The 24,916-nt window shown below is 42.6% G+C and overlaps 1 protein-coding gene across 8 annotated transcripts in view; it reads left to right on the forward strand.

Annotated features, from left to right (window-relative positions):
* Positions 1–15,224, forward strand: part of STAU1 (staufen double-stranded RNA binding protein 1) — a 47,266-nt gene extending 32,042 nt beyond the window's left edge. For 5 of the 8 annotated variants that reach the window (XM_033094880.1, XM_033094878.1, XM_033094882.1 and 2 more), the window contains 9 exons: positions 1,623–1,721; positions 5,730–5,960; positions 7,141–7,284; positions 9,117–9,263; positions 10,537–10,612; positions 10,839–11,158; positions 11,730–11,852; positions 12,613–12,698; positions 13,670–15,224. In XM_033094880.1, the coding sequence (XP_032950771.1) occupies positions 1,623–1,721; positions 5,730–5,960; positions 7,141–7,284; positions 9,117–9,263; positions 10,537–10,612; positions 10,839–11,158; positions 11,730–11,852; positions 12,613–12,698; positions 13,670–13,685 (1,242 nt within the window). In that variant the 3' untranslated portion in view covers positions 13,686–15,224. The remainder of the gene's footprint in view (positions 1–1,622; positions 1,722–5,729; positions 5,961–7,140; positions 7,285–9,116; positions 9,264–10,536; positions 10,613–10,838; positions 11,159–11,729; positions 11,853–12,612; positions 12,699–13,669) is intronic. The other 3 variants (XM_033094881.1, XM_033094879.1, XM_033094883.1) reach the window with 1 other exon arrangement.
* The last annotated feature ends 9,692 nt before the right edge of the window (positions 15,225–24,916 follow it).

The raw sequence follows: 24,916 nt of genomic DNA on the forward strand, positions 1-24,916 counted from the left end.
GATAGTGTCCTTTGATGCACAAAAGTTTTAAGTTTTGATGAAGTCCAGTTTATTTTTTTCTTTTATTGCCTGTGCTTTTGGTGTTATATCCAAGAAATCATTGTCAAATCTGGTGTCGTGAATTTTCCCCAATGTTTTCTAAGAGTTTTATAATTTTAGCCATTATGTTTAGGACTTTGATCCGTTTTGAGTTCATTTTTGTATATGGTGTAAGGTAAGGGTCCAACTTCATTTTTATGTGTGTGAATATCTGGGTTTCCCAGCACCATTTGTTGAACATACTTTTAAAAATCGGTAATTTTTTTTTTTTTTAAGTTTAAAATGTATTTACGTATTTAACAACTAAATTTCAAACAAAACCTCTGTGGAACCCAAGCCTCATAATGCACCTTGCTTGAAGATTTCTGGCTTTAAGGATCCACTCATAAAGAGGCAGACCCTTTTTCTCCTTAGGACTTAAACAACAAGAATAAAAGTGTGTTTAGCTTAATAAACCACCAGAAATGTTATGCAAATAATTTGACCAGGCAGAGAGTGAAGTGAAATCAGATTGGAAAGAAGACATTAGCATCATAGAAAGGAGAGAAGGAATTACAAATAGTGTCTGGGATCAATGTACTTGTACAAGATTATATTCTTGATTATTTTAATGTGTTTTTTTTTTAAACTTCAAGTTTTATTTCTTTTAGTTACAGCTTGAAATAATGGTCCAGTGTAGGTATAGAATCTACCTGATATACGCAAGGAAATGCACAGTTAAATGCACAGTTAAAATTCTGGATAGTCCTCTACACGCTGTCAGGTAGTTCTAATTTTGGAAATAGGATTTTAGAAATTTTTTGATTAAAGAGTCCCAATAACATGAGGAAAAGCAGAGCTCACTTGCCATGTTTTGGGGCACTTGCTGTTACAGAGCTTATCTCATTTCTCCTGTTATCATTGCAGCACACCATGGAATCAGTTATGTTATCTGCACGCACAGAGGTCTCTCCTCTGCAGTCCCGCCCCTGGCTGGAGGACTATAAATGAACCTCGTTATAAAGATAGAATCCCAGCCTTTGTTCAGGAGACTTTAGTAGTTTGCACCTTGAATTTTTGCCAGCAGCTGGGATGAGATACTTGGCAGTTTTATAATTGTTCAGCTGCATCCTTTTGAAAAAAGTGGTTTCCAGAGACTTTATGTCCAGATAAGAAACCTGCATACTTAGGTGGAGAGACTTATATTTGAACTTGACTTGTCCCACAAAACCTGTCTATATTTTGATTTTTTCCAAAATGTGCGGCTTGCCAGTCCTTGAGGGGAGCTTTGGAAGTCACTCTTCCTGAGCAGCCAGCGAGCCATCCTGCTGTACCACGATTAGGCTGATTCGTACCTAGAAATCTGTTATGTGTGCATTGTCTATGGTGGATTTATGAGGTACAATCTGACTCACGTGTGTGATAGGAGACTCTTTTCTTTAACCTTTTAAATTCACTGACACACAGAACGCGTGTGGCCTTGTTCACTGATTTAGCGCTCGATCCATAAAACCGAGGTTCAGTGCTTTTAAGGTTTATCATCACAGCTGGGATGTTGATGGGTTTAATAAGAGTTGACCACTAAACAATTACTCTTCCTTTAGGTGAATGGAAGAGAATCAGAAGAAGAAAATCTCAATAAGTCTGAAATAAGTCAAGTGTTTGAGATTGCACTTAAACGGAACTTGCCTGTGAATTTTGAGGTAAGCTTATTTTACTTGTAGGACTCTGTTACACAATACTGCTGGCATTCATCACTGGGATTATATTTTTCCTAAATAGCATTGGAATAATCCCATATATGTGAACCTTCAGATTTAAGATTCAGACTTTATATTTAGCAAAGCACTATTCTTCTAGGAGTCGTGAACTTAGGGGCCGCCGTGGATCTCTATAGACGGTCCACGATGGCCTCCGTAGGTCTGAATCTCCTGAAATGGGCTGAAGAGTGTTGTGTTTATGTTCACATGTATTCTTCTAGGGAGGGTCCATTATTTTCAGAAGACTGTCAGAAGCTTCTTTTACCCCAAAATGTTAAGAATCTTCTTAAATAGTCCCTAAAAATCTTGTCAGAGTAAGTTTAAAAAGGACATAGGTTGTCATCGTCCAGTTCACCCATTTAGTAACTTCATTTGTTATTGGAGACTTTGTGGTCTAAAAACAAGAACAGTTGTGAGTTGAAAATGGAAAATAAGATCCGTTAGTACATGTTTCCTTCAAAGACACAGTGAGTCCAAATAGGTAGGCAGGTAAGGGGGACATTTGTAGAAATTTCCTTAATAGTCTGGCAAATTCTTTCTTTTGATTTCCATGCTTGGTTACGTCATGTTTTAACACACAAAGCAGATTTGTTTGCCAGTTCTCTAGTCAAAATTATAAAGACTATATATTTAGTCTTCCAAAGAGCTTTAAACTCACACACTGTTACTTAAGGCAAATGTAATTTGCAATGGGACATCTGCTTAAAACAGTTTAAATGGTTCATATACTTTTGTAGCATTTTTGCGGTTAGATCCCTCAAATTTCATGCCTGACTTTCATACAGTATATACTTTATTATGTGCTAGCACCTTACAGGCTTCTGAATTCAGTCCTTAATCCACCAGTAGAGTGATGATGATGGTTTACCTGCCTGCCACGGGTCATAGGTAGGCGTGGGGCGTTGCACTCGGATCACAGGGCCGTCCCACGTCCTCCCACACCCATCCCTGGCCCGCCAGACCAGGTTTATACTGTTCCCCTTCCAGAGTGCTGAGCACCAGGTGCGTGTAGGGATGGTAGCTTCCTACCTGTCCCTTCATCCCTTCCAGCCTTTCTCCCTCTGTTGGGGGTGGAGTGTGGGGATTGGGGAGGCGATGAGACAGGACATGCAGAATGACTGGGCTAGGGGTTGGGTGGGAACTAGGTGGGAGATTCACCCCAAGAAGCCACAAGGTCTCCCTGTGCACCCATTGCAGGAAAGGGAGGAAATCTTCCTTCTCCTCCTCCTGAGGGATCAGTATGGTATGAGGATGGGTTTTCAAAGATTGGAGGGAGTGGTGCCAAGATTGTGGGAGTGAGAGATGCCTGGCTTCCTGGGTCACATCAGGGTTACAGAGATGACTGCTGGGCCCTGGGAAGCTTGTCACCTGCTCACACTAGTTGCCGCCCGACCTGAGAGTCACAGCACTTTCCGGAACCGTAATGAGGAATTGCCGTTTGAGGGTTGGCTCTGTGGGATTTGAGGACCAGATTGCTTCCATCCTACTTCATTTTCATGTAGGTTTCAGATTTGGCTTTCAGAATTGTGTGCAGGAATAGGTATCACATAGCAGGGAACTTGTCAGGTAGTCACATAAAAAAATTGTGGGATTGCCCTCTGGTGGTAAATATCTTTAAAGTAATAATTTAAAACATGACAATTTGTGTTCAGCTCGTAGCACTGAGTTTGTTAATATGAGTACTTATATTAAATAACTCTCATATCAAAGGTTCATAATAACTTACATTATTAGTTTGAGCAAGAGCTTCCATTTTTACCCCCCACAGTTCTGTCTCTTATACCTGGAAGATTGCGTAGCATATAGTGGGTGCTCAGGAAATGTTTATTGACTAAATGAACAGAATAGTTTTGTTTTGTTTTTAACTAAGTTTTTGATAGTAAAATCTCTCACATAGGAAATGGTTAGGTGTTTGATAGATGACAGGAGCCATTCATACAGTTCTTCAGGAAAATGTGTACAACTTGATTTTTTGATATATATAGTTTTAGTTAGGAAAATGCGACGGTACTAGTTGATATAGTCATGGGGAGGCAAGTGTGACTGATCACAGTAAATGCATCCGAGCTCAGACTCCAAATGTTGGTGACGGGATCGTGGTGTGAGTAGACAGTGAACATGGTGGCTGAGGGGCCGGGGTGGAGCTGGGGATTTGAAGTGAGCCGGCAGGGCGACTGCTCTTAATTTGCACACTCATCCGAGGACATGGAAAGCACTGTTCACGGCTGGGGCATTTTGGAATCGTGGTATGTGAGGGCCCTAGGGGACACCCCAACGTCAGTCTGCAGGTGCCTTGCAAGCGGGGCCCTCCCTTCCCAGCATGCCTCAGCCTTTGTCAGCCAGTCAAGGCCACTCTGAGGTGCCTGCATTCCCACCTGGGAGCACAGCAGTGATACAACCACGTTTTCATATGCTTACTGGTCATTTAGAGATCTTGTGAAGTACCTCTTCAAACATTTTTTAAATTGAGTAGTTTGTCATTTTATTGACTTGTAGGTCTTTAAATATTCTGGATATAAATCCTTTGTCGGATACATATATTTAAATATTCTCTCATTCTCTAGGCCCCCCTTTTTAACTTTTTAAATGTGTTTTAATGAGCAGTTTTTAATTTAGAGGAATTCGGGTTTTTTTTCTTTGTGGTGTCCTTTGGTGTTCCAGAACTCTTTGCCAACCTCATTGTTATGAATTTTTCTCCTATTTTCTTCTGAAAGCTTTATAGTGTTTAGCTTTTACCTTTAGGTCTGTGTTCTAGCTCCAGTTAATTTTTGTTTGTGGTTGAGTTCAAGATCATGGTTCAGTTTTTCCCCACGTGGATATCTAGTTGCTCCAATACCATTGGTTTGGTGTGTTTGCCAAAAATCAGGAGACAGCATATGCAGGTCCATTTCTGCGTTCTCCCTGTGGTATTGTCCTTGAGTTTACCCTCCCACAATGCCACGATGGCTCAGTGGCTGTAACTTTAGAGGAAGTCTTGGAGTCTGTAGGGTAAGTCCTCTTAGTTCTTTCCAAGGATGTCTGGGCTCGTGTAGGCTTTGATTTTTATTTTTCTTCTGTGTGAGTATGTAATCACTTTAATACGCAGGTTTCTGTTCATAATCCATGTTAGTGTTTTTCCCCATCTTTATTTTTTTTTCTTCCCCACCTTTATTGATTTTTACATTTTTACTATGTAAAATACTAAATTGGTTCCAAAAGTCAAAACTAGACAAAAAGATACATTCAGAAGTGTCATCTCACCTCCTTTCCCCACTCCCTCTCACATACTATAAGGAACTAATTCCATTGGTTTCTACTTTATCCTTCTTATGTTTCTTTTTGCAAAAATAAGAATATAAACACATGTGTCTATATATACATACATATATATATATGTATACATGTATGTAAAATCCTTTTCTTAACACAAAAGTTAGGGTACCTACCGTATATACTCTTTAGCAGTTTGCTTTTTGTTGTTCTCGGCGTTTAGAGATTTTCTTATTCTTTTTTACAGCTGCATAGCAGCCAATGTTTAATAAGGTCAATTTTGGCTGGAGGCTCAGAGCAAATATTAAAGTTGAACTCTCTGTGCCATAATTATTTCTGGGCTTTCCTGGACCAGCTTCCTTTCTGCCATCTGCAGTGGATAACCCTACACTCAGGACAGTCTGTGACCCTGGGGACATGTGAGCCATTCTGATGAGAGGGTGGGAGTAGAAAATGTTCCCCTGCTCCATGCCTCACTGTCTGGGACTCATCAGAGCCAAGAGCATCAACAAGTTGGAAAAATACAAGGAAAGGGAATTAAAAATATTTAGTATTATCACTGTTTCCTTATGCTGACATTTACACTCCCTTCATTTAATGGGTTTTGACCTTCATCCCCATTATGAATGTTTTCATGTGAAGTAGCGTGATTACCAGTGTGCCCTACAGCTCGTAATAAGTGTCTGTAATGCTTTCACTCAGTCTTTCCCTCTAAAACAGGTTGCCCGGGAGAGTGGCCCACCCCACATGAAGAGTTTTGTCACCAAGGTGTCGGTTGGCGAGTTTGTGGGGGAAGGTGAAGGGAAGAGCAAGAAGATTTCAAAGAAAAACGCTGCTATTGCTGTTCTGGAGGAGCTGAAGAAGTTACCGCCCCTGCCCACAGTGGAGCGGATGAAGCCCAGAATCAAAAAGAAAACAAAACCCATAGTCAGGGTAAGAAACTCCCTGAGTAAAGAGGGAATTGTCATTGCCCATGGACGATTGGAGAGCTTAGATCACTGGTTGCTGACCCCAGTGAAAGGGGAAGGAGCTAACGTGCACACACCACGTCCGAGAGACCCTTTATAGGGGCCACCTTGTGTAGGTCTCTGGGGAGCCGTAGGTTGGGCAGATAAGGACACTGAGCCAGGTTCAGTGGGGCACCTGCAGGCACATGCGTGCGCACACCCACCCACACACACACGTCTGGATGAGCGTGTCCTCCCAGCCCTGTGATCACAGCCGCAGCACCCATCTGCTGGGAGTGGTTAACTGTGTCTCCTCTGTCTCACTGACCACTGTGCTATTCCAAATGTGAATGACATTCGTGGCAGGAAGGACGTCCAGGGCAGGCGTTGGAGCGGCACACTTCACTGGACATCTTCCCACTCATTTTGGATTCTTGAGACCTGCTAACGGATCTCTCAGAAATTATACTACTCCACCCCCAGAGAAGGGACAGGAGTCCATTTGGGCACGTTTATGAATGTCAGTCAGGATTGTCAATATAGTTTATGCTATATCAAGATCCAAATTTTTCTTACGCACGAGTTAGCGTGCTGTACATATAAAAGTGAGCATACTTTGCAGTTTCCTTTTTTCGCCTAACAAATCCTGGAAGGCATTTCTTACCAGAGAGGGGGTGAGGATTCGTCGGTGTTGAGACTGGCCACTGTGGGTTCTTAGGTTTTTCTTTCCGCGTGGTGTCAGCTTAATATTCTTTTGAGTATTTTTTTTAATGGTATGTGGATTTTGAATCATTGTTAAGAAAGCCAGGTACCCATTTCATAATACAGACTTTTGGGAAAGTTTTAGGAATATGGCTCTATATTTTTTCTACCTCTTCATTCATTGTCGTGTGTTGAAATTTCTTGTTAAAAAGCACACATCGCAATGATGCTTGCCTACTCATAGTGAAGTGTTGATGTTGGTTTGCTGAGAGGACCTTAAAATCACCTCCGATCAGTCATAGAAAATCATTAAGCATCTTTCAATTAAAAAAGATTTTCAAAAGATCAGATTAGTTCTGAACCATTAGATCAGTATGAAAGTGTTGTCGTGTCCTGACCTCTGATTGGCAGGGTCCTTTCTGTGACTAACACGGCACATGGTTTCTACATTTCTTGTTCCTCAGGTGCAGAGCGGCCCAGAATATGGTCAGGTGATGAACCCAATTAGCAGACTGGCCCAGATCCAGCAGGCAAAGAAGGAGAAGGAGCCGGAGTACATGCTTCTCACCGAGCGCGGCCTCCCTCGCCGCAGGGAGTTCGTGATGCAGGTGAGTCCGTGTGGATGACCAGCAGCCCTTTGCTGGCTCATCGCATCTCAGAGCCTGATAAGATGAGGGGCTGATGTCTTCTCAAGGCCAGGTCCAGTGCGTCGGCCCAGGAGGCCGCTCCTGCCACCGACATTACTGATAGTGGGGCCGTGTGGCTTGCGGTAACTTGATACCTTAAAGCATGTCCTTGGGTGCCCAGCACAGGTGCTACTGTATCAACAGGTAGGAGCCCAGGCAGCGCACATTTAGAAGAGCGCTGGGGTGGTGGGATTGTGCGTGCATTTTCTTTCTCATTACATCTACTTGACGGTTTGTATTCTTTTCAGAAGGTAAATTTTATGAGTTATATCAGAGGATCTCTTCCCTGCTCCTTCTAATCCTTCTGTAGAATCTGGACTCCAGGTTGGCTGTTCCTCCGATTGGGGACACTTCAGATTAGTACAGAGGTTTTCTCCTCGTATTTAACTTACTAACATTTATTCACATCGGCGGCTTAGCTTAAGTGGTGATTTGAGTTTAAAAGTATTTTCTGGTAAAACCCAGAATACTTAACTCTTGGGTGGCACTTTACAACTTAAAGCATCATCACTTAGCCTGATGTGTTTCACCTTCCAAGTCAGAAGAGTACTGATCTGTCCATTCGGAGAGGAAACTGCAGCTTGCTGAGAGGATCAGTTGTTTGCCCAAGGTCACGTAGCTGGTAGAGGCCAGGTCAGGCGTCAACCCCAGGCCCCTCCTCCCAGGCCAGGGAAGGTTTTCTTGACTCTCTCAGTTTTGTGATGTGAGGCTTTGGTTTTGGTCTGTGATCAAGACCATCTTGGAAGGGGATTGTAAGCAGTGGTATGTGTTGGAATTTGTTTACCAACCAACTCTTAGGAGAGGGAAGTGTAGCAGTGGCGCGCGAGCACAAAGTTCTGTACACACTCACATACATACGTAGATATATTATAAATTTCACTGACAGAAAGGATGTGTAAGGCAATTTGTGAATAATATATAATACATGTACGTTTCATACATCTGTCACTCTAGTGTGACTGTCACTGACGATGTTATAAAATTAGACTGTACATAAATGCTTTATTGTTTTCCAGGTTGCTTATGTCATGACAAATGAGTATTGGTTAATATTTTTGTTTACATTAACAAGTAAGATGAAAGTAAAACAGTAAAGACTTGTCAGAACTTCACTTATTTGTAAACAATATGAGTGACTTCTTTGCTGAATCAGAAAATTTTCGAAGATGGGAAGAATTCAGGTTTTGTACTCGTTGCAATGTCCAGGCTGAGACTTGATACGCTTTTAAGCTTACACCACATTATTAACCTTTTCTCCATCGCTTAAGTCTGCAATGGACAAGTCAACAAAACAGCTTAACTCTTGCTTTTAGCAGAATCCGGTGGTACTCTCAAAGTGGCACCTGGTCATGGAGGCGGGAAGAGACGGGCGGCAGGACACAATTACTAATGCTTCCGCCCACAAATACAACAGGTGTAACGAACTTCAAAAACACAGATAATTGTAAAATGTAGTCATATTAGGAAGTGATGAGTTTTAAGTATTCATCTCCTGTGTTTGTTAAAATTATTTACTTAGTTGTAAGCTTATACAAATTACTGTTCAATAACGGCTCCGTTTAACAACCAGCTTGCCCAGTTCCTGAATACGTACCGCTCCGCTCCCGCAGGCTGATCCAGGCCATCCTCGGGCAGCACTCGGAAGCCTCCAAGCTTCTGACCTTTGCCGTGTCCTTTTGCCAGCACACCAGTTCCTGACCGGTCTTTCCTCTGCAGGTTTAAGCACTGATCTGAGTCCTGCCTTCTTTCTGCAGGTGAAGGTGGGAAACCATACCGCAGAGGGAACGGGCACCAATAAGAAGGTGGCCAAACGCAACGCGGCCGAGAACATGCTGGAGATCCTTGGCTTCAAAGTCCCGCAGGCTCAGCCCACCAAACCAGCCCTCAAATCCGAGGAGAAGGTGAGGACTCGGGGCTCTGTCTCTGCGCTCATTGTGAGATGACCTTCTCCCCTCGTCCTGGGGGCTCTGTCCGCTCGGGCCAGGCCTCAGGCCCAGGCCTCATCCTCTCGGCAGTAAAGCGGCCCTGCTGAGCGGCCTCTTATCCGTGCGGAGCATTATAACGTGGTCAGGACGGGAGATGCATGTCCACGGCTACAGGCACAGCTCTGGCTTGAGTCGTAGCTGTTCCAGTATCTCTGGTCTGGGACTTTGCCAGAGGGCAGCTTGCTCCTCTCCATTTGTGGGATGATGGGTAATTGGGCTTGAAGGTAACGAATGTGTGATTCCATTATTTGTGCTCTTGGAATGAGGCCTACACAAAAGATTCATCAACTTAGGCTTTCGTTAGTTGTGGAGCGGGCTTTGGCTTTTCTGTGACTCTGAGACAGTGTGATTTTAGAGTCAGGGCCAAATCCATACGTTAGATTTGAGATTTCTTTTTCCTTATGAATTCAACACTAGATAAAAAGAATCCCATATTGAAAATTTTACTTCTGCCAAGACTGGTAAGCAGTGCCCTCAACGAAAGCCTTGACTGACCTAGTTTCTAGTCACTGAATGGTCCTGTCAGGATAAACTTGAAAAAACGCGGGGCTGATTCAGTCATCTCTGCCAGTTGGATCTGCTGGGGCCACACAGTTAATAATTGGGACCCCAGACACATATCAGAGAGTTTGCATAGGTCCTGGACTTGGCTGTGGCTGTTTCATTCCAGCTGCATCGTAGAGCATTCATAGGCATCCTTACCTTTTCAGAAAGGAGACCTTGTGTTTGACAAAAGTTTGATCCAGTAACAATCCCTTGAAGTTTGTTATCCCTGGAAATGTCACCTTACCTTTTAATTGGCTATCAGCTCCAGGAAACTATTGTTTAGCTGTGCTCTGAATGCTTCCTTCCCCACCGTGGGCTCTACCAGGCTGGTGCCTATGGGCTTCTTCTGATTTTATGTTCCCCTCGCTTCATGTGAGTGCAGAGCGGGGCTCAGCGTTCAGTCCCATGTACTTGGTCAGCTGCTGCTCATGGACAGGCTGGTGTGGGCGGGGGGTGCACACTGGGGGCTCTGCTCTGCCATGGGACACGCTGGGCGGCCAGGCCTTGGGGCAGGGCTTTCTGCCGATTGCCTTCTCATATTTCAGAAGTGGAAAAACCTAAGATTAATGCTGGTTGGAGTTTACAGTTGTTTTAGACAGCAGGAACTAATTTTTCAACTCATGGCCTTTTTTTTCCTTTTAAGACACCCATAAAGAAACCAGGGGATGGAAGAAAAGTAACCTTTTTTGAACCTGGCTCTGGGGATGAAAATGGGCCTAGTAAGTGTGATATTAACGTTGTCTTGATCTGAATGTGATTCTGGGGTTTGCGTGGTTCCTGGTCATAGCGAGTGCTCAGTGAATGAGTTGCCACTGCGATGTTTGGCTCTGCGCCATCCCTGGGCCTTGGAGGGCACTGAGGGAGGGCCGGCTTGGGGCTTCATAATCTTTCCAGGCAGGCAGTGTGTGTGGACTTGTGTTGATTTGTCTGTGTGTCCCTCCCCAGGCAATAAAGAGGATGAATTTAGGATGCCTTATCTTAGTCATCAGCAGCTGCCTGCTGGAATTCTTCCCATGGTGCCTGAGGTTGCTCAGGCCGTAGGGGTCAGTCAAGGACATCACACCAAAGATTTCACCAGGGTGGCTCCGAACCCTGCCAAGGCCACGGTAACGGCCATGATAGCCCGGGAATTGTTGTATGGGGGCACCTCGCCCACAGCCGAGACCATTTTAAAGAATAACATGTCTTCAGGCCACGTACCCCACGGACCTCTCACAAGGCCCTCTGAGCAGCTGGACTATCTCTCCCGAGTCCAGGGATTCCAGGTAAGGGGCCTGCGCAGTGCGGTCTGGGCTGCAGTGCAGTCTTCTTCTTTGGGTTTCTCTGAGGAAATGAAATTTGCGCCTTGTTTTTTAAATCAAGTTGTCTAGGGGGATGGATGAGGGAAGCATGGGAAGAGGGTCATCCTGAGGAAGGGTCGGGAGGTATGGAAAGTATTACAAGCCTGTATGGTACGAAAAAATCCTTGACCTTTGGTAATAAAATGGAAAAATCCAAGCTAACCGTAGTGATGACAAAGCCCCTAATCTAATGGTAGTTGTCAGTTAGATTTCAGTGAGAAGACATTCATTGTGCGGGCTTTTTCTGCCTGGTAGGAAAGGACATGGCTTCTTTCAGACCAGATTGTTTAGTAGACATCTAGGTTCCGGGAAGATTCTGGAAGCTGCGGCCCTGCTCTGCATGCAGCCCTTGGTGCCCCTCTGACAGTCGCTGTGTGGCCGTGTCAAGCTTAGACCAGGGGAGAGCTGTCATGCCCCTTGCTGGGCCAGAGCCGTGGCCGGTGCCCGTGCATTCACCGCTTCCCTACCCTTGCCTCAGTTTTCTTTTCCCCCTTAGGTCGAATACAAAGACTTCCCCAAAAACAACAAGAACGAATTTGTGTCTCTTATCAATTGCTCCTCTCAGCCGCCTCTCATCAGCCACGGCATCGGGAAGGATGTGGAGTCCTGCCATGACATGGTGCGTCCCCAGTGGGCCGGCTCGGGCCTGCTGCTGGCTGCAGACGGGTGGGTGGACAGGTGGAGGGTCTCCCACAGGCGCGGCTGTTTGGTAGATTTCATATTTTGAAGACTGTTTTCTTAGTTTACTGGATTGATTCCTCATTGTATTTATCAGAACTCATTGGCTTTAGCCAAGCCTTCCTTCCCTTGCCCACGCTGACGGGGGTGGTGGGGTTGGGGCCCCGGATCCTCGATGCCTTCAAATGTCAGTCATTCAGTTCATCTCTTACCAGAAGAAGGGACTGCAGGCCCAGTTCTGGCAGCTTTAGAAAGCCTCTTATTGTCACATTCTGTTCCGATGAAATTACTGTTGTAAGAAATACTGAAACTGAAAAGAATTGATTAATCTACATAAAGTGCAGTATATTCACCTGATGGAATAGAATGCATCCATCAAAGAAATGTCCTGAAGATAATATATTCTAACAAGGAAAATCATAGGTTTTTATTTATAAGTAGGATATATGATTTATATAGTCCAATTACTATAGGGTTAAAAATACCGGAAAGAAATACATAACAAAATTAACAGAGGTTGTAATTTGATGAAATAACCATGATAATTTGTCTTTATTTTAAAAACTCAAACATTAAAGAAAAGGGTTATTTAATGGGACCACCTGCTTTGTTCAATAGAATCCCTCCCCTCCCTAGTGAGTGTCTTATGTGTGGGCCCGAGCAGTGGCTGTGGTTTGACTTTTCTTTTCATCCCCCACTAGGCTGCATTGAACATTTTAAAGTTGCTGTCTGAGTTGGACCAACAAAATACAGAGATGCCAAGAACAGGAAATGGACCAATGTCTGTGTGAGTGAGCTGATTTTCTTGGAAAGGCAGTTCTGTTCCTCGTTTTTGTTAAGTTCAAGCTGTCTGCTCAGCTCAGTCGTGAAACACCACTTGCCTTAGTCGCTTTCTGTCCCTTTCCCCTAAAGGGTTTCCAAGTTTGGGGCAGAGAGCTCCACTTTTTTCTTTTTTTCTTTCTTTTAAATTAAATTTTGAATAGGTAATACATTTACATGGTTCTGAAATCAAAATTATTGTGTGATAAATCTTGCCCTCATGCAGTCCCCATCCATCTTTCTCCCTACCTCTACCCAGAGGTCACATTTTTATTAGTTTCTTATATATCCTTCCTATGTTGCTTTATGTAAATATAGTTATTTCTTTCCTTCTTTTCTTCCTTATCACATACTATCCACACATTCTCCTTGTTTTTTTCACTTGACAGTATATCCTGTGAAATCTTTTAATCCAGTTATCATAAATTGGGACCTGTGCTATTGAACTCAGTGTTTGCTAACTTCCTTTTATTTATTTTTTATTTTATGTTTTTATTGGGGAATATTGGGGAACAGTGTGTTTCTCCAGGACCCATCAGCTCCAAGTCGTTGTCCTTCAATCTAGTTGTGGAGGGCGCAGCTCAGCTCCAAGTCCAGTTGCCGTTTTCAATCTTTAGTTGCAGGAGGCGCAGCCCAGCATCCCATGAGGGAATCGAACCGGTGACCTTGTTGTTGAGAGCTCGCACTCTAAGCAACTGAGCCATCCGGCTGCCTCTCCGGCAGCTCAGCGGCAGCTCAGCAGCAGCTCGTTGTCTTCAATCTAGTTGTGGAGGGCGCAGCTCACTGGCCCATGTGGGAATCGAACCAGCAACCCGGTTGTTGAGAGCTCATGCTCTGATCAGTTGAGCCACCTGGCCGCCCCCACTTTTTATTTTTAACATGGGCTTTATTCTCTTAAGTGTCAAAAATGATGTCATTTTCATTTTTATTTCTTTAAAGGTGTGGGAGATGCTGAACCTCTTCTGGCCATGAACCATTATAAAAATCCCAATATATACTGAAAATACTGAAACTGCTTTGAAAATTTGGAATTTCTGATACCTCCAGTGGGCCGAGAAGATACGATGGGTAAAGAACTGGAGACAGTAGTGGTGACTAAAGTGGGCTCACAAGGAGGCAGCCGTGACTGTGCTCGCATGTGCTATGGTTTGTCCCCTCATGGCAGCAGCTGCTGCGGGGGTGGGTGAGGCCTGCCAAGCAGCCCTGGCTCAACTGGGAAACCAGCAGGTCCATGCTCTGGGCACCTCACTGCTTGGTTTTGGGTTGTTTTGTTTTGTTTTTCTGGTTGAAAGAAGAAACAGAAAACAGTATGACCCCCCCGACCCCCCCCCACTCCCTACCTGGCTCACTCAAATACTTGGGGACAAACCCTGGACACGACGCTGGAGAGAGGCCTTAGACCAGCCGGCCCTAAAGCTGAAAGCAGCAGAGAAAAATCCAATGCTTCCTCGTCAGCGCAAGCTCACTGTGCGTTGTGCTGCGGCCCATCGCCTCCCGTGGTCCCCACACCATCACCACTGCTTTCTCTTCCAAAAGAGATATGTATTCTTAGTTTCATTATTTTCTTTTGATTGAAATGACACTATATAAATTTTCATTTGAGCATTTCTCAATTGTATCTAGTTACATAGCAGTTTAGAAACTTTTCTGAGCCTGACTTTATCATTAGTCTAACCGGAAAAGATCATATCCATATGTATGTGGTTATACGTTTTTATTTTATTGGACTAACCCAGGACCATTTCAGTGATGCAAATTGTGTGCCCTCTGGTTTAGCTGAAACAGTCCTGGACTTCTCAGAAACCTTGATGAAGTCTCCCACAGTTGTATAAATTGGACGATTTAGGAATTTTAAACTTTAAATGATCATTTGGTTCCTTTTCTATTTCATTTTTGTTAATGCAACAGGACTTAAATGAACTTTGATCTTTTAAAGATTATTAAAAAAATTGTGTATATATGCATAAGACTCTTGAGGATGTAGCTTTCCCTACACTACAGGATGTGATTTCCGGGGAGTACTTAGAAAACACGGAAATGCAGATTGACTCTTCTTGAGTGCTTTAAACTGTGGTTACATCTCCATGTAGGGCCGAAGAGAATGACCCATGTTTATCTGCAACTGTTGCTTTTGATGTTGTGCTGCTGTGCACAGAAGTGTGTGCAGTGAGGTCCTGCTTGGGGTCGGATGAAAAGCACGGTAGCCTCGCGAGTTAAGTACTGCTTCAATTCATTGTTTACGCTGCCATTTTTTTCTCCCCATGGAATGTAAGTAAAACTTAGTATTTGTCACCAATAAATGGTAATACTAAATTTTTTTTTTTGTTAATTTATTCTCAAATGCCACTACTGCTAAGTTGGGACCCCTCCCAACTTGTCCCCTACCCTTTTTTAAGAAAAAAACTTTGTAATGCTTGATTCTATTTGGGCAAAATTCTGAAGATCTGAAATAACTTTATATCAAACCATTGATCAATAAACAGCTACTAATGAATTTTTGGTCCTGTTGAGCAGTAACTAAAGTAAGGGAAGATGTGAGTGAGGGCACGGAAGCACGGTGTGTGTGGGGGGGCGTGGCTGCCAGAAGCGTATGGGCACCAGGTGAAGGAGATGCCTCAGAAGCTGACATTGCCACGCAGAGAAATGACCCAGAGACTTCCTGATGCCGTGAGTCTCCACTTTCCTCAGGTGCTCTCTCACTCAGAGGAGTGAAGGTGAGAGGTGCTGCATTCTAGCCTGCTGGAGGGGGCTGGTGTTTTCTTTCAGTTTTAGGAGATGCTTTTGGGGTTGTTCACTGTAAAACCAGCCTATGGGTTGCACTGCCAGGATAACCGGAAGTGATTAGGTTATGGGACAATGCTGAGTAGAGAGGCCTCAACACTGCGGGGACTTCCCCAGTCCTAGATTCAGCCGTTTATCTAAGGAGCCCTGGGCCCCTTTAGTGACAGACAGCACCTGGAAACCAAGGTCTGGGTGCTCTGAGCACTCATTGCTACTGGGGTGTTGTTTCTAGGTCCTCTGAACAGACAGGAAAGGCATGTGTGTATATGTAGGTGTGTACCATCTTTCCCCGAAAATGAGACCTAGCCGGACCATCAGCTCTAATGCGTCTTTTGGAGCAAACGTTAATGTAAGACCCGGTCTTATTTTATTGTGATACGGTATGATATGATATATAATACTGGGTCTTATATTAACGTTTGCTCCAAAAGACGATTAGAGGCGATGGTCCAGCTAGGTCTTATTTTCAGGGAAACACAGTATATGTGTCCACACACATCTATTGTATAGATGTATATTTAAAAGCTATTGTTTATACTGATGCCTCCAGTACCTCTGGGTTCTTCACAGCCTTCCCCCTTCTGTTTTTAGTACTTTCTCCAACATGGAGATTGTAGCCCTTCTCCCAGCCTTGCCAACCACCCCCTCCACTTGCCACCTGCCACTCCTGCCCTGTGTTTTTAGGTGTCTGCTGAGGGTGCACTGCGTCCTCCCAGCTTTCAGGTCCTCTCTTAGGATGCTTACTGGAAATAGGACGGAGTCTTAGAAGTAATTCAGAGCTTCCAGTTGGCTGTTGCTAGTTGTCCCTCATTGACAACACTCCAAAAGGGAAATTTCCACTTCACATCAGGGATATTGTCAGGAAGGATTCTTTGCTAAGAGGTTTTTTTGAAGGCGATACATCTCTGGCTGCTTTGGAAAGATGTCCAGATGGGATGTCCTTGAGTGCTCTTCGAGTGTAAACTTTCAGACCAGCCTTGGCCGTGAGGAGGCCCTGTAGCTGTCATCTGAGGATCCACTCACTGCAGTAGCTGTCTCAATGGGCTTTGAGAGAGCTGCCTGGGAACCAAGAGTTTGTGCTCCTTTTCATCCCAACATGATCTCTTTAAAAGTTGCAAGAACCTTTTAGCCCAAACTAGGTACTTCTGCCCTTGGGACAATATATGCAGTCCTGGCTTTCAGACTGTAGGTAGAGTAGCAGACAGGAAGGCACCTGAGAGGCAGGTCTGAAATAAAGATGGTGTGAGTCAGCCACGCTAAGACTGGGTGTCAGGATTTGTGGAGCAGCGATCCTCAAAGGAAGAAGGGCTCCTTGACCTTGACATAGACAAGCTTGAGACTCCATCACCCCACAGGGGCGTGCCAACATTGTCAAGTTCCTCTTATCACATGGAGATTTTAATGAGTGAAGATGATGTCCCTCTAGCTGGGTTTTTTTTGTTTTTTAAAGGCTTTTTTGAGCCAGAGGAATGTGAATCGCTCTTAGAAAAAAAGTGTTACTCTGAATCTAGGTTTCCGTCCACAGCTCAGTGAGCTGGCTTTGCAGCTTTGCAGGGCGAATGCAGGGCGATTCGCCATGGCTTTGCAGGGCGAATGCCCAGGTATGGTCGCCTTGGGTGGATCCCAAGGTCTGGTAAGAGATACGAGGGAATCTGGGATTGGTGTGATCAAGAGAAAATAAATTGGCCATTCTCAAGAAGCAGGAAGCTGCTGCTTGCTGTGGAAGAGCTGCTGTGAGCTCAGCAGAATATAACACCCAGGAACTAAACCCAGGGATGGAGATGTACAGCCTTTTTTGTCTGTCTGCATGGAACTTAGCTTTAGCAACATCCATCACTACTGTCTTTAAGTACGTAAATGTCTGTGTGCCCTTAGAAACAGACCAAAAAAGAAAAAGAAAAACTTCCTTGAAATTCCTAAATCTGTAAATAATTTCTGAAGCACTTACACATTTCTGGATTGACAGGGATGAGTTAGCTAGTTTTCTTAAATAGGCTTTTAAAGGAATGCATGTTCTTTTAAGAGGTAATGGTTAACTCAGAGGAGAGCCTGCAGGTGTGGATTCCTGAAAGCAGCAGTTATTTTCTTGGAATTTGTCATTCTGTATATAGAATATACCGGGGGTGCCAAAAAAAATGTCCACAAGTGGACACTTCGGTCGACGTTGCTCAAGCAATAGTTCGCCGTCATCAGAAGTGTCTGGATGCTGATGGTAACTGCTTTGAGCACCTCTTGTAATTGCAGAAGTCAAACGTGACTTGTATTCTTTTGTTATTGGTATATATTGAGTGTTACAATTTTAGTATTTTTCCTTTCTTGAAATGTGTATACATTTTTTTGGCACCCTCCGTACATGTGAAACTAATTTTTAAAACCCCATATTCTAATCAGACTTCCTTGTACTTTAAATGTTATCCTAATTTTTATTAACAAAAAATATATATATAATTTAGGAAGTTTGTGCTGTTTTGCTTAATATGTGCTTAATAACCCAAGTTTAATATTTAAAAAAAAATTCTTTCAAAAATAGTCCTCAAAACCTACTTTGACAGAAACACCCACCAATTCTGCAGTGGTAACAGTAAAACAGCCTTTGGGTCGTGGTAATTTTAAAACTTGGAAAGTTAGGGCCTAGAAGTTTGTTGGCACCACTCTGTGCCCTGAAAGCCCCAAAGAACTTCCCTCACGAGGTTAAGACAGGACATTTGGTAGCTTCTCCGAGTGCCCAGGGCTCTGTGTACTCAATAAATGCCTTCTGTTCTTGTGGCCCAGACATGCTCTGAAGCCGCTGCTCCCAGTTCGCCCTTCCAGTCCTGCCACGCAGGGTGGCTGGTTCCCTGCTGCAGGCGTTGAGTCCTCCTGTCTGCTCCAGGGCGCTCGGCCTTGGAACACAGACCCCAGTCCACTTCCAAGTCTTCCCCCAAGAAAACGTGTGGAGACAGATCCCATGAGAACAAGAATATGTGTCCATCCCAGCTGTAGTTGGAGGGAGGGATGAGTTCTGCAGAGGCCCACTGAGGCCTGCGGCTCCCCGCCATAGCTGTCTGGTCCGCCAATCTAAAACTGAAGCTGTTAATTTCACATCTTTGAAATGTGACCCCTTCCCATTTTGGAGGCCGTGAAGCTTTAGATCATTGTTCCCCAATAGTGTCCACAGCTTTTGCCACACCATGAGTCTTTCTGATTGATTTGGATACTGCAGGCCTGTGGCTCAGGAATGTGCGTTTCTAACGAGGGCCTGTGTGAGGATGTGGTGCTTTGAGAACCACTGTCCTAAGCAGTAACATCCATGAAATTGTAGTGATTTTTCCCCTAACACAAAATACACAACTACCAACGATACATGTTCCTTTGGATGGCACCACAGATCCTTTGAATCGTGGAGAAATGCTACCTTTGGCTAAATGGAAGACAGCTAAGGCCATGCTGTTTCAGACACAACTCAACTGGCTCCAGTCTGCTGTCCCAGCCCGGGGCCTAAGCAGCCTGTTGGGACACTGAGGAGAAATGGGCCTGTGGCTTGTGGCAGGAAGTTCAGAGCTGAGGGAAGGATGTTCTATGTTAGAACACGCCACCTCACCTGTGGCAGTCTGTGTAGTTTGTCCCCCCCATCCCGCTTCTCCTTGGGAAGTTTTTACTATTTTTCAGTTACAAGTGACATACAATATTATATTAGTTTTAGGTGTACAACAGAGTGATTAGACATTTATATAACTTACTAAATGATCACGCCAAAAAGTCTAGTACCCATCTGTCACCAATATGTAGTTAAAATATTATTGACGATATTGACTGTGCTGTACTTTACGTCTCCGTGACTGTTTTTATAACTGGCAATTTATACTTAATCCCTTCACCTTTTCCCCCACCCCCAACCCCCCCACCCAGTTGGCAACCATCAATTTGTTCTCTGTTTTTCAGATTCCACATACGGTATATGTGAAATCATATGGTATTTGTCTGACACACTTAGCATAATACTCTCTAGGTCTACCCATGTTGATGCAAACACTAAGCTTTCATTCTTTTTATGATTGAATATTTCATTGTATATATGTACCACCTCTTTATCCATTCGTCTATTGATGGACACTTAGGTTGCTTCCATATCTTGGCCATTGTAAACAATGCTGCAATGAACATAGGGTTGTATGTTCAAATTAGTGTTTTGGATTTCTTCAGATACGCAGAAGTGGGATTGCTGGGTCATATGGCAGTTCTGTTTTGGGAGAGCTTCCATACTGTTTTCCATAGTGGCTGCACCAATTTATAATCCCGCCAACACTGAGGGTTCACTTTTCTCCACATCCTCACCAACACTTGTTTGTTGATTTATTGATGATAGCCATTCTGACAGGTGTGAGGTGGCATCTCATTGTGGTTTTAATTTGCATTTCTCTGATGATTAGTGACGTTGAGCATCTTTTCATGTCTATTGGCCGTCTGTGTGTCCTCTTTGGAGAAATGTCTATTCAGATCCTCTACCCATTTTTAATCAGATTGTTTGTCTTTGGTGTTAAGATGAATGAGTTCTTTATATAATCGGATGTATCACTGGCGAATATCTTCTCCCATTCTGTAGGTTGTCTTTTCATTTGGTTGATAGTTTCCTTTGCTGTGCAAAAACTTTTTAGTTTGATGTAGTCCCATTTGTTTATTTCTTCTTTAGTTTTCCTTGCTGGAGAAGACACATCTGAGAAAGTATTTTAAGTCTTGAATCCATTTTGAGTTCATTCTTGTATAATGGTGTAAGAAGGTGGTCCAGTTTTCCCAGCACCATTTATTGAATAGACTGCCTTCTTTGTCATAGAGTGACCATATAGGTGTGGGTTTATGATGGGCTCTCTATTCTGTTCCATTGATTTTTGCGTCTGTTTTTATGTCAGTACCATGCTGTTTTGATTACTATGGCCTTGTAGTGTAGTTTGGTATCAGGTGGTGTGATACCTCCAGCCTTGTTCCTCTCCAGATTGCTTTGGTTAATTGGGGTCTTCTGTGGTTCCACATAAATTTTAGGATTATTCTACTTCTGTGAAAAGTGCCATTGGTATTTTGATAGTGATTGCATTCAATCTATAGATTGCTTTGGGTAGTATGGACATTTTAAACGTATTGATTCTTCCTATTCATGAGCACAGTATATCCTTCCATTTATTTATATCTTAAATTTCTTCAGTGTTTTACAGTTTTCAAGTACAGGTCTTTTACTTCCTTGGTTAAATTTATAACTAGGTATTTTCTCCTTTTTGATGCAATGTGAAGGAGGATTGTTTTCTTAATTTCTCTTTCCAAAAATGCAACTTATTTCTGAATATTAATTTTGTATTCTGTTATTTCATGTATTAGTTCTACTAGTTTTTTGGTGGAATCCTTAGCTCTCTGTAGTATCATGTCATCTGCAAATAATGAGTTTTACTTCCTCCTTTCCAATTTGGATGCCTTTTATGTCGTCTGATTACTGTGGCTAGGACTTCCAATACTATGTTGAATAAAAGTGGTAAACATAGGCATCCTTGTGCTGTTCCTGATTTTAAAGAAAAGGCTTTCAGCTTTTCAACCACTGAGTATGTTAGTCATGGGTTTGACATTTATGGCCTTTATTATGTTGAGGTACGTCCCCTCTATCCCTACTTTGCAGTATTTTTTTTAATCAAAAATTGACGTTGGATTTTGTCAAATGCTTTTTATGCGTCTATCAATATATTATTTTTATCCTTCATTTTGTTTATGTGGTGTATCACATTGTTTTGTAGCTAATTGAAACCAACCCTGCATCTCAGGAATAAATCTCACTTGATCGTGGTGTATTTTTAATGCATTGCTGAAGTTGGCTAATATTTTGAGGCTTTTTGCATCTATGTTCATCAGGGATATTGGCCTATAATTTTATTTTTCTGTAGTGTCTTTAGTATTGATATCAGGGTAGTGCTGGCCTCATAAAATGAGTTTGAGTGCCTTCCTTCCTCTTTTTGGAATAGTTTGAGAAGGACAGGTGTTAATTTTTATTTGAATGTGTGGTAAAATTCACCTGTGAAGCCATCTGGCCTATGGATTTTGTTTGAAGTTTTTTGATAACTGATTCAGTTTTGTTAGCAGTTATCAGTGTGTTCAGGTTTTGTTTCTTCCTGATTCCTGATTCAGCCTTGAAAATTTGGATGTTTCTAGGAATTTATTCATTTCTTCCAGGCTGTCAAATTTGTTATATAATTGTTTGTAGTATTTTCTTATAATCCTTTTTATTTCTGTGGTGGTGGTTGTTACTTCTCCTCTTTCATTACTGATTTTATTTGGGTTTTTCTTGTTGAATCTGGCCAAAGGTTTATCAGATTTGTTTATGTCTTTTCAAAGAACCAGCTCTTGGTTTCATTGATATTTTGCATTTTAGACTTTGTTTGCTCTTCATTTTCTAGTTCCTTTAGGTGTAAGGTTATATTGTTTGAGATTTTTCTTGTTTCTTGAAGCCTGTATTGCTATAAATTCCTCTTAGAATTGCTTTGGTTGTGTCTGGTAGATTTTGATGTTTTCATTTTCACTTCTCTCCACAGTACCTTTTGATTTCTTGCTTGATTTCATTGGTAACCCATTGTTTAGTAGCATGTTATTTTGCCTCCACTTGTTTGTGTGCTTTTCAGTTTTATTCTTCTGGTTTCTAATTCCATACCGTGATTGGAGAAGATGCTTGATACGATTTAAATTTTGTTAAAATTTATTGACTTGTTTTCTGGCCTAATATGTGGTCCATCATGGAAAATGTTCCATGTGCATTTGAAAAGAATGTATTTATTCTGCTGCTTTTGTGGGAAATGTCCTAAATATATCAGTTAAGTACATCTTGTCTAATGTGTCATTTAAGGCCACTGTTGTTGATTTTCTACCTGGATGATCTATCCATTGATGTCAGTGGGTCTTAAAGTCCCCTACTAGTACTATTGATCTCTCCTTTTATGTCCCATCAATTTTGCTTTATTTAGATGCTCCTACTTTGGGTACAGAGTGTTTGAGAGTTACAGCCTCTTGATTTTTTTATTGTTATGAAATACCGTTCTTGTCTCTTGTTGCAGCCCGTTTTAAGGTTTGTTTTGTCTGATACAAGTATTGCTACCCCAGTTTTTTTTTTTCATTTCCATTTGCATGGAGTATCTTTTTCCATCCCTTTTCAGTCTGTGTTTCGATCTGAAGTCCATCTCTTGTAGGCAGCACATGTATGTCTTGTTTTTGTAATCTGTTCAACTACTGTATGTCTTTTGATTAGGGCATTTAATCTATTTACATTTATAATTATTGATAGGTATGTAATTGTTGCCATTTTGTTTTCTGTTTCTGTCATTCTTTATTGCTTTCTTATTCTCATTGCTCTCTTATATGCTGATTTTTTTTTTTTTTAAAAGATTTTATTGGGGAAGGGGAACAGTGTGTACTTCCAGGCCTTTTTTCCAAGTCAGGTTGTTGTCCTTTCAATCTTAGTTGTGGAGGGTGCCGTTCAGCTTCAAGTTGTTGTTCTTTCAGTCTTAGCTGTGGAGGGCGCGGCTCAGCTCCAGGTCCAGTTGCCGTTTTCTAATTGCAGGGGGCACAGCCCACCATCCCTTGCGGGAGTTGAGGAATTGAACTGGCAACCTTGTGGTTGAGAGCCCACTGGCTCATGTGGGAATCAAACCAGCAGCCTTCGGAGTTAGGAGCACGGAGCTCTAACCGCCTGAGCCACCAGGCCAGTCCTATGCTGATAATTTTATATAGTATTGTTTGGATTTCTTTTATCTCGTAGATTTTTGGTTTGCTGTTACCATGTGCTTCATATATACACTATGCTATGTTTATAACAGTCACTTAAGTCTGAACACATTCCAAAATCTACAGTTTTTACTCATTCTCTGCACATTTGTCATTTTTCACTTTTTATGTTTGTGTGTATCCCTTAATTTATTGTAATTACACATGATCTTCCTACTTTTGCCTTTTAAACTTTGTACTAGTGTTTGCCTTTGTCAGTGAGAATTTGTTATTCATATTTTTAAAAAATTTTTATTGGGGAAGAGTGTTTTTCCAGGACCCTTCAGCTCCATGTCAAGTCATTATTTTCAATCTAATTTTGGGGGGGGGTTTGGGGGCGCAGCTCAGCTCCAAGTCAAGTCGTGGTTTTTGGTCAATCTAGTTGTGGAGGGCACAACTCATGGGCCCATGTGGGAATCAAACTGGTGACCCTGGTGTTAGGAGCACTGTGCTCTAACCACTGAGCAACCAGCCGCCCCTTATTCATATTTTTGATAATTTTCTTTTCTACTTAGACAAGTTCCTTTAACATTTCTTGTAATACTGATTTAGTGGTGAATTCTTTTAGCTTTTCCTTGTCGGGAAAACTTTTGTCTCCTGAAATTCTGGATGATAGCCTTGCTGCAGTTAATCTGGTGATAGGTCTTTTTTTTTCCCCCCACCACTTTGAATAAAGCCTGCCAATCCCTCTGACCTGCAAAGTTTGAGAAACCAACTGACAGTCTTATGGGAGCTCCCTTGTTGGTAATATGCTGCTTTTCTTTTGCTAACTTTTAAGATTCTTCATCTTTAGTTTTTGGCACTTTATGATGTGTCTCAATGTGGGCCTTTTTGTGTTCATCTTGTTTGGGACTCTACACTTCCTGGACTTGTATGAGAAGTTTTCAGTTATTATTTCTTCAAATAGGTTTTGAATCCCTTGCTCGCTTGCTCCTTCTTCTGGTACCTATATGATGTGAATGTTGTCATGCTTGATGTTGTCCCAAAGGTCCCTTTTAAATATCATTTAAAAAAAAAAATCTTTCTTTTGGCTGTTCAGATTGGGTGTTTGGGGGTATGTTGTCTCTATCCTGCTTTATCTAATCTGTTGATTCCTTGTTTTCTTCATTTCTGATTGGTTCTTTGTATTTTTTAAATCTCTTTTGTTGAAGATCTCGAGTTCACCTATTCTTCCCCTAAGTTCATTGAGCATACTAATTCCCACTGTTTTAAACTCTTGTGTTTGGTAGATTGTCTCCATTTTGTTTAGTCTTTTTCTGGAATGTTGTCCTGTTTTTTAATTTGGGACGTTTGTCCCCTCATTTTGGCTGCCTCTGTGTTTGTTTCTATGTATTAGGTAGCTGTGCTATGTTTCCCAGTCCTGGCAGGAAGCCTCATGTAGGTGTCCTGTGGGGCTGTGGCAGTCTCCCTGTTTACCTGAGCTGGATGCTCTAGGCGTATCCCGTGTGGGCTGTGTGCCTTCCTGTTGTACTTTAGTCTTGATTGTTGGTATGTCAGTGGGTAGGACTGACCCCAAGGCTGACTGACTGAGCAGTCTGGCCATGACTAGAGCAGACAAGCTATTGTGCGGGGACTGACCCCACAGCAGAGATCGCTTTAAACGGGTTATCGTGCCAGCCAAGTACTACCGTTGGGTGT

The sequence above is a fragment of the Rhinolophus ferrumequinum genome, chromosome 23, assembly GCF_004115265.2.
Source record: "Rhinolophus ferrumequinum isolate MPI-CBG mRhiFer1 chromosome 23, mRhiFer1_v1.p, whole genome shotgun sequence".
Lineage (NCBI taxonomy): Eukaryota > Metazoa > Chordata > Mammalia > Chiroptera > Rhinolophidae > Rhinolophus > Rhinolophus ferrumequinum.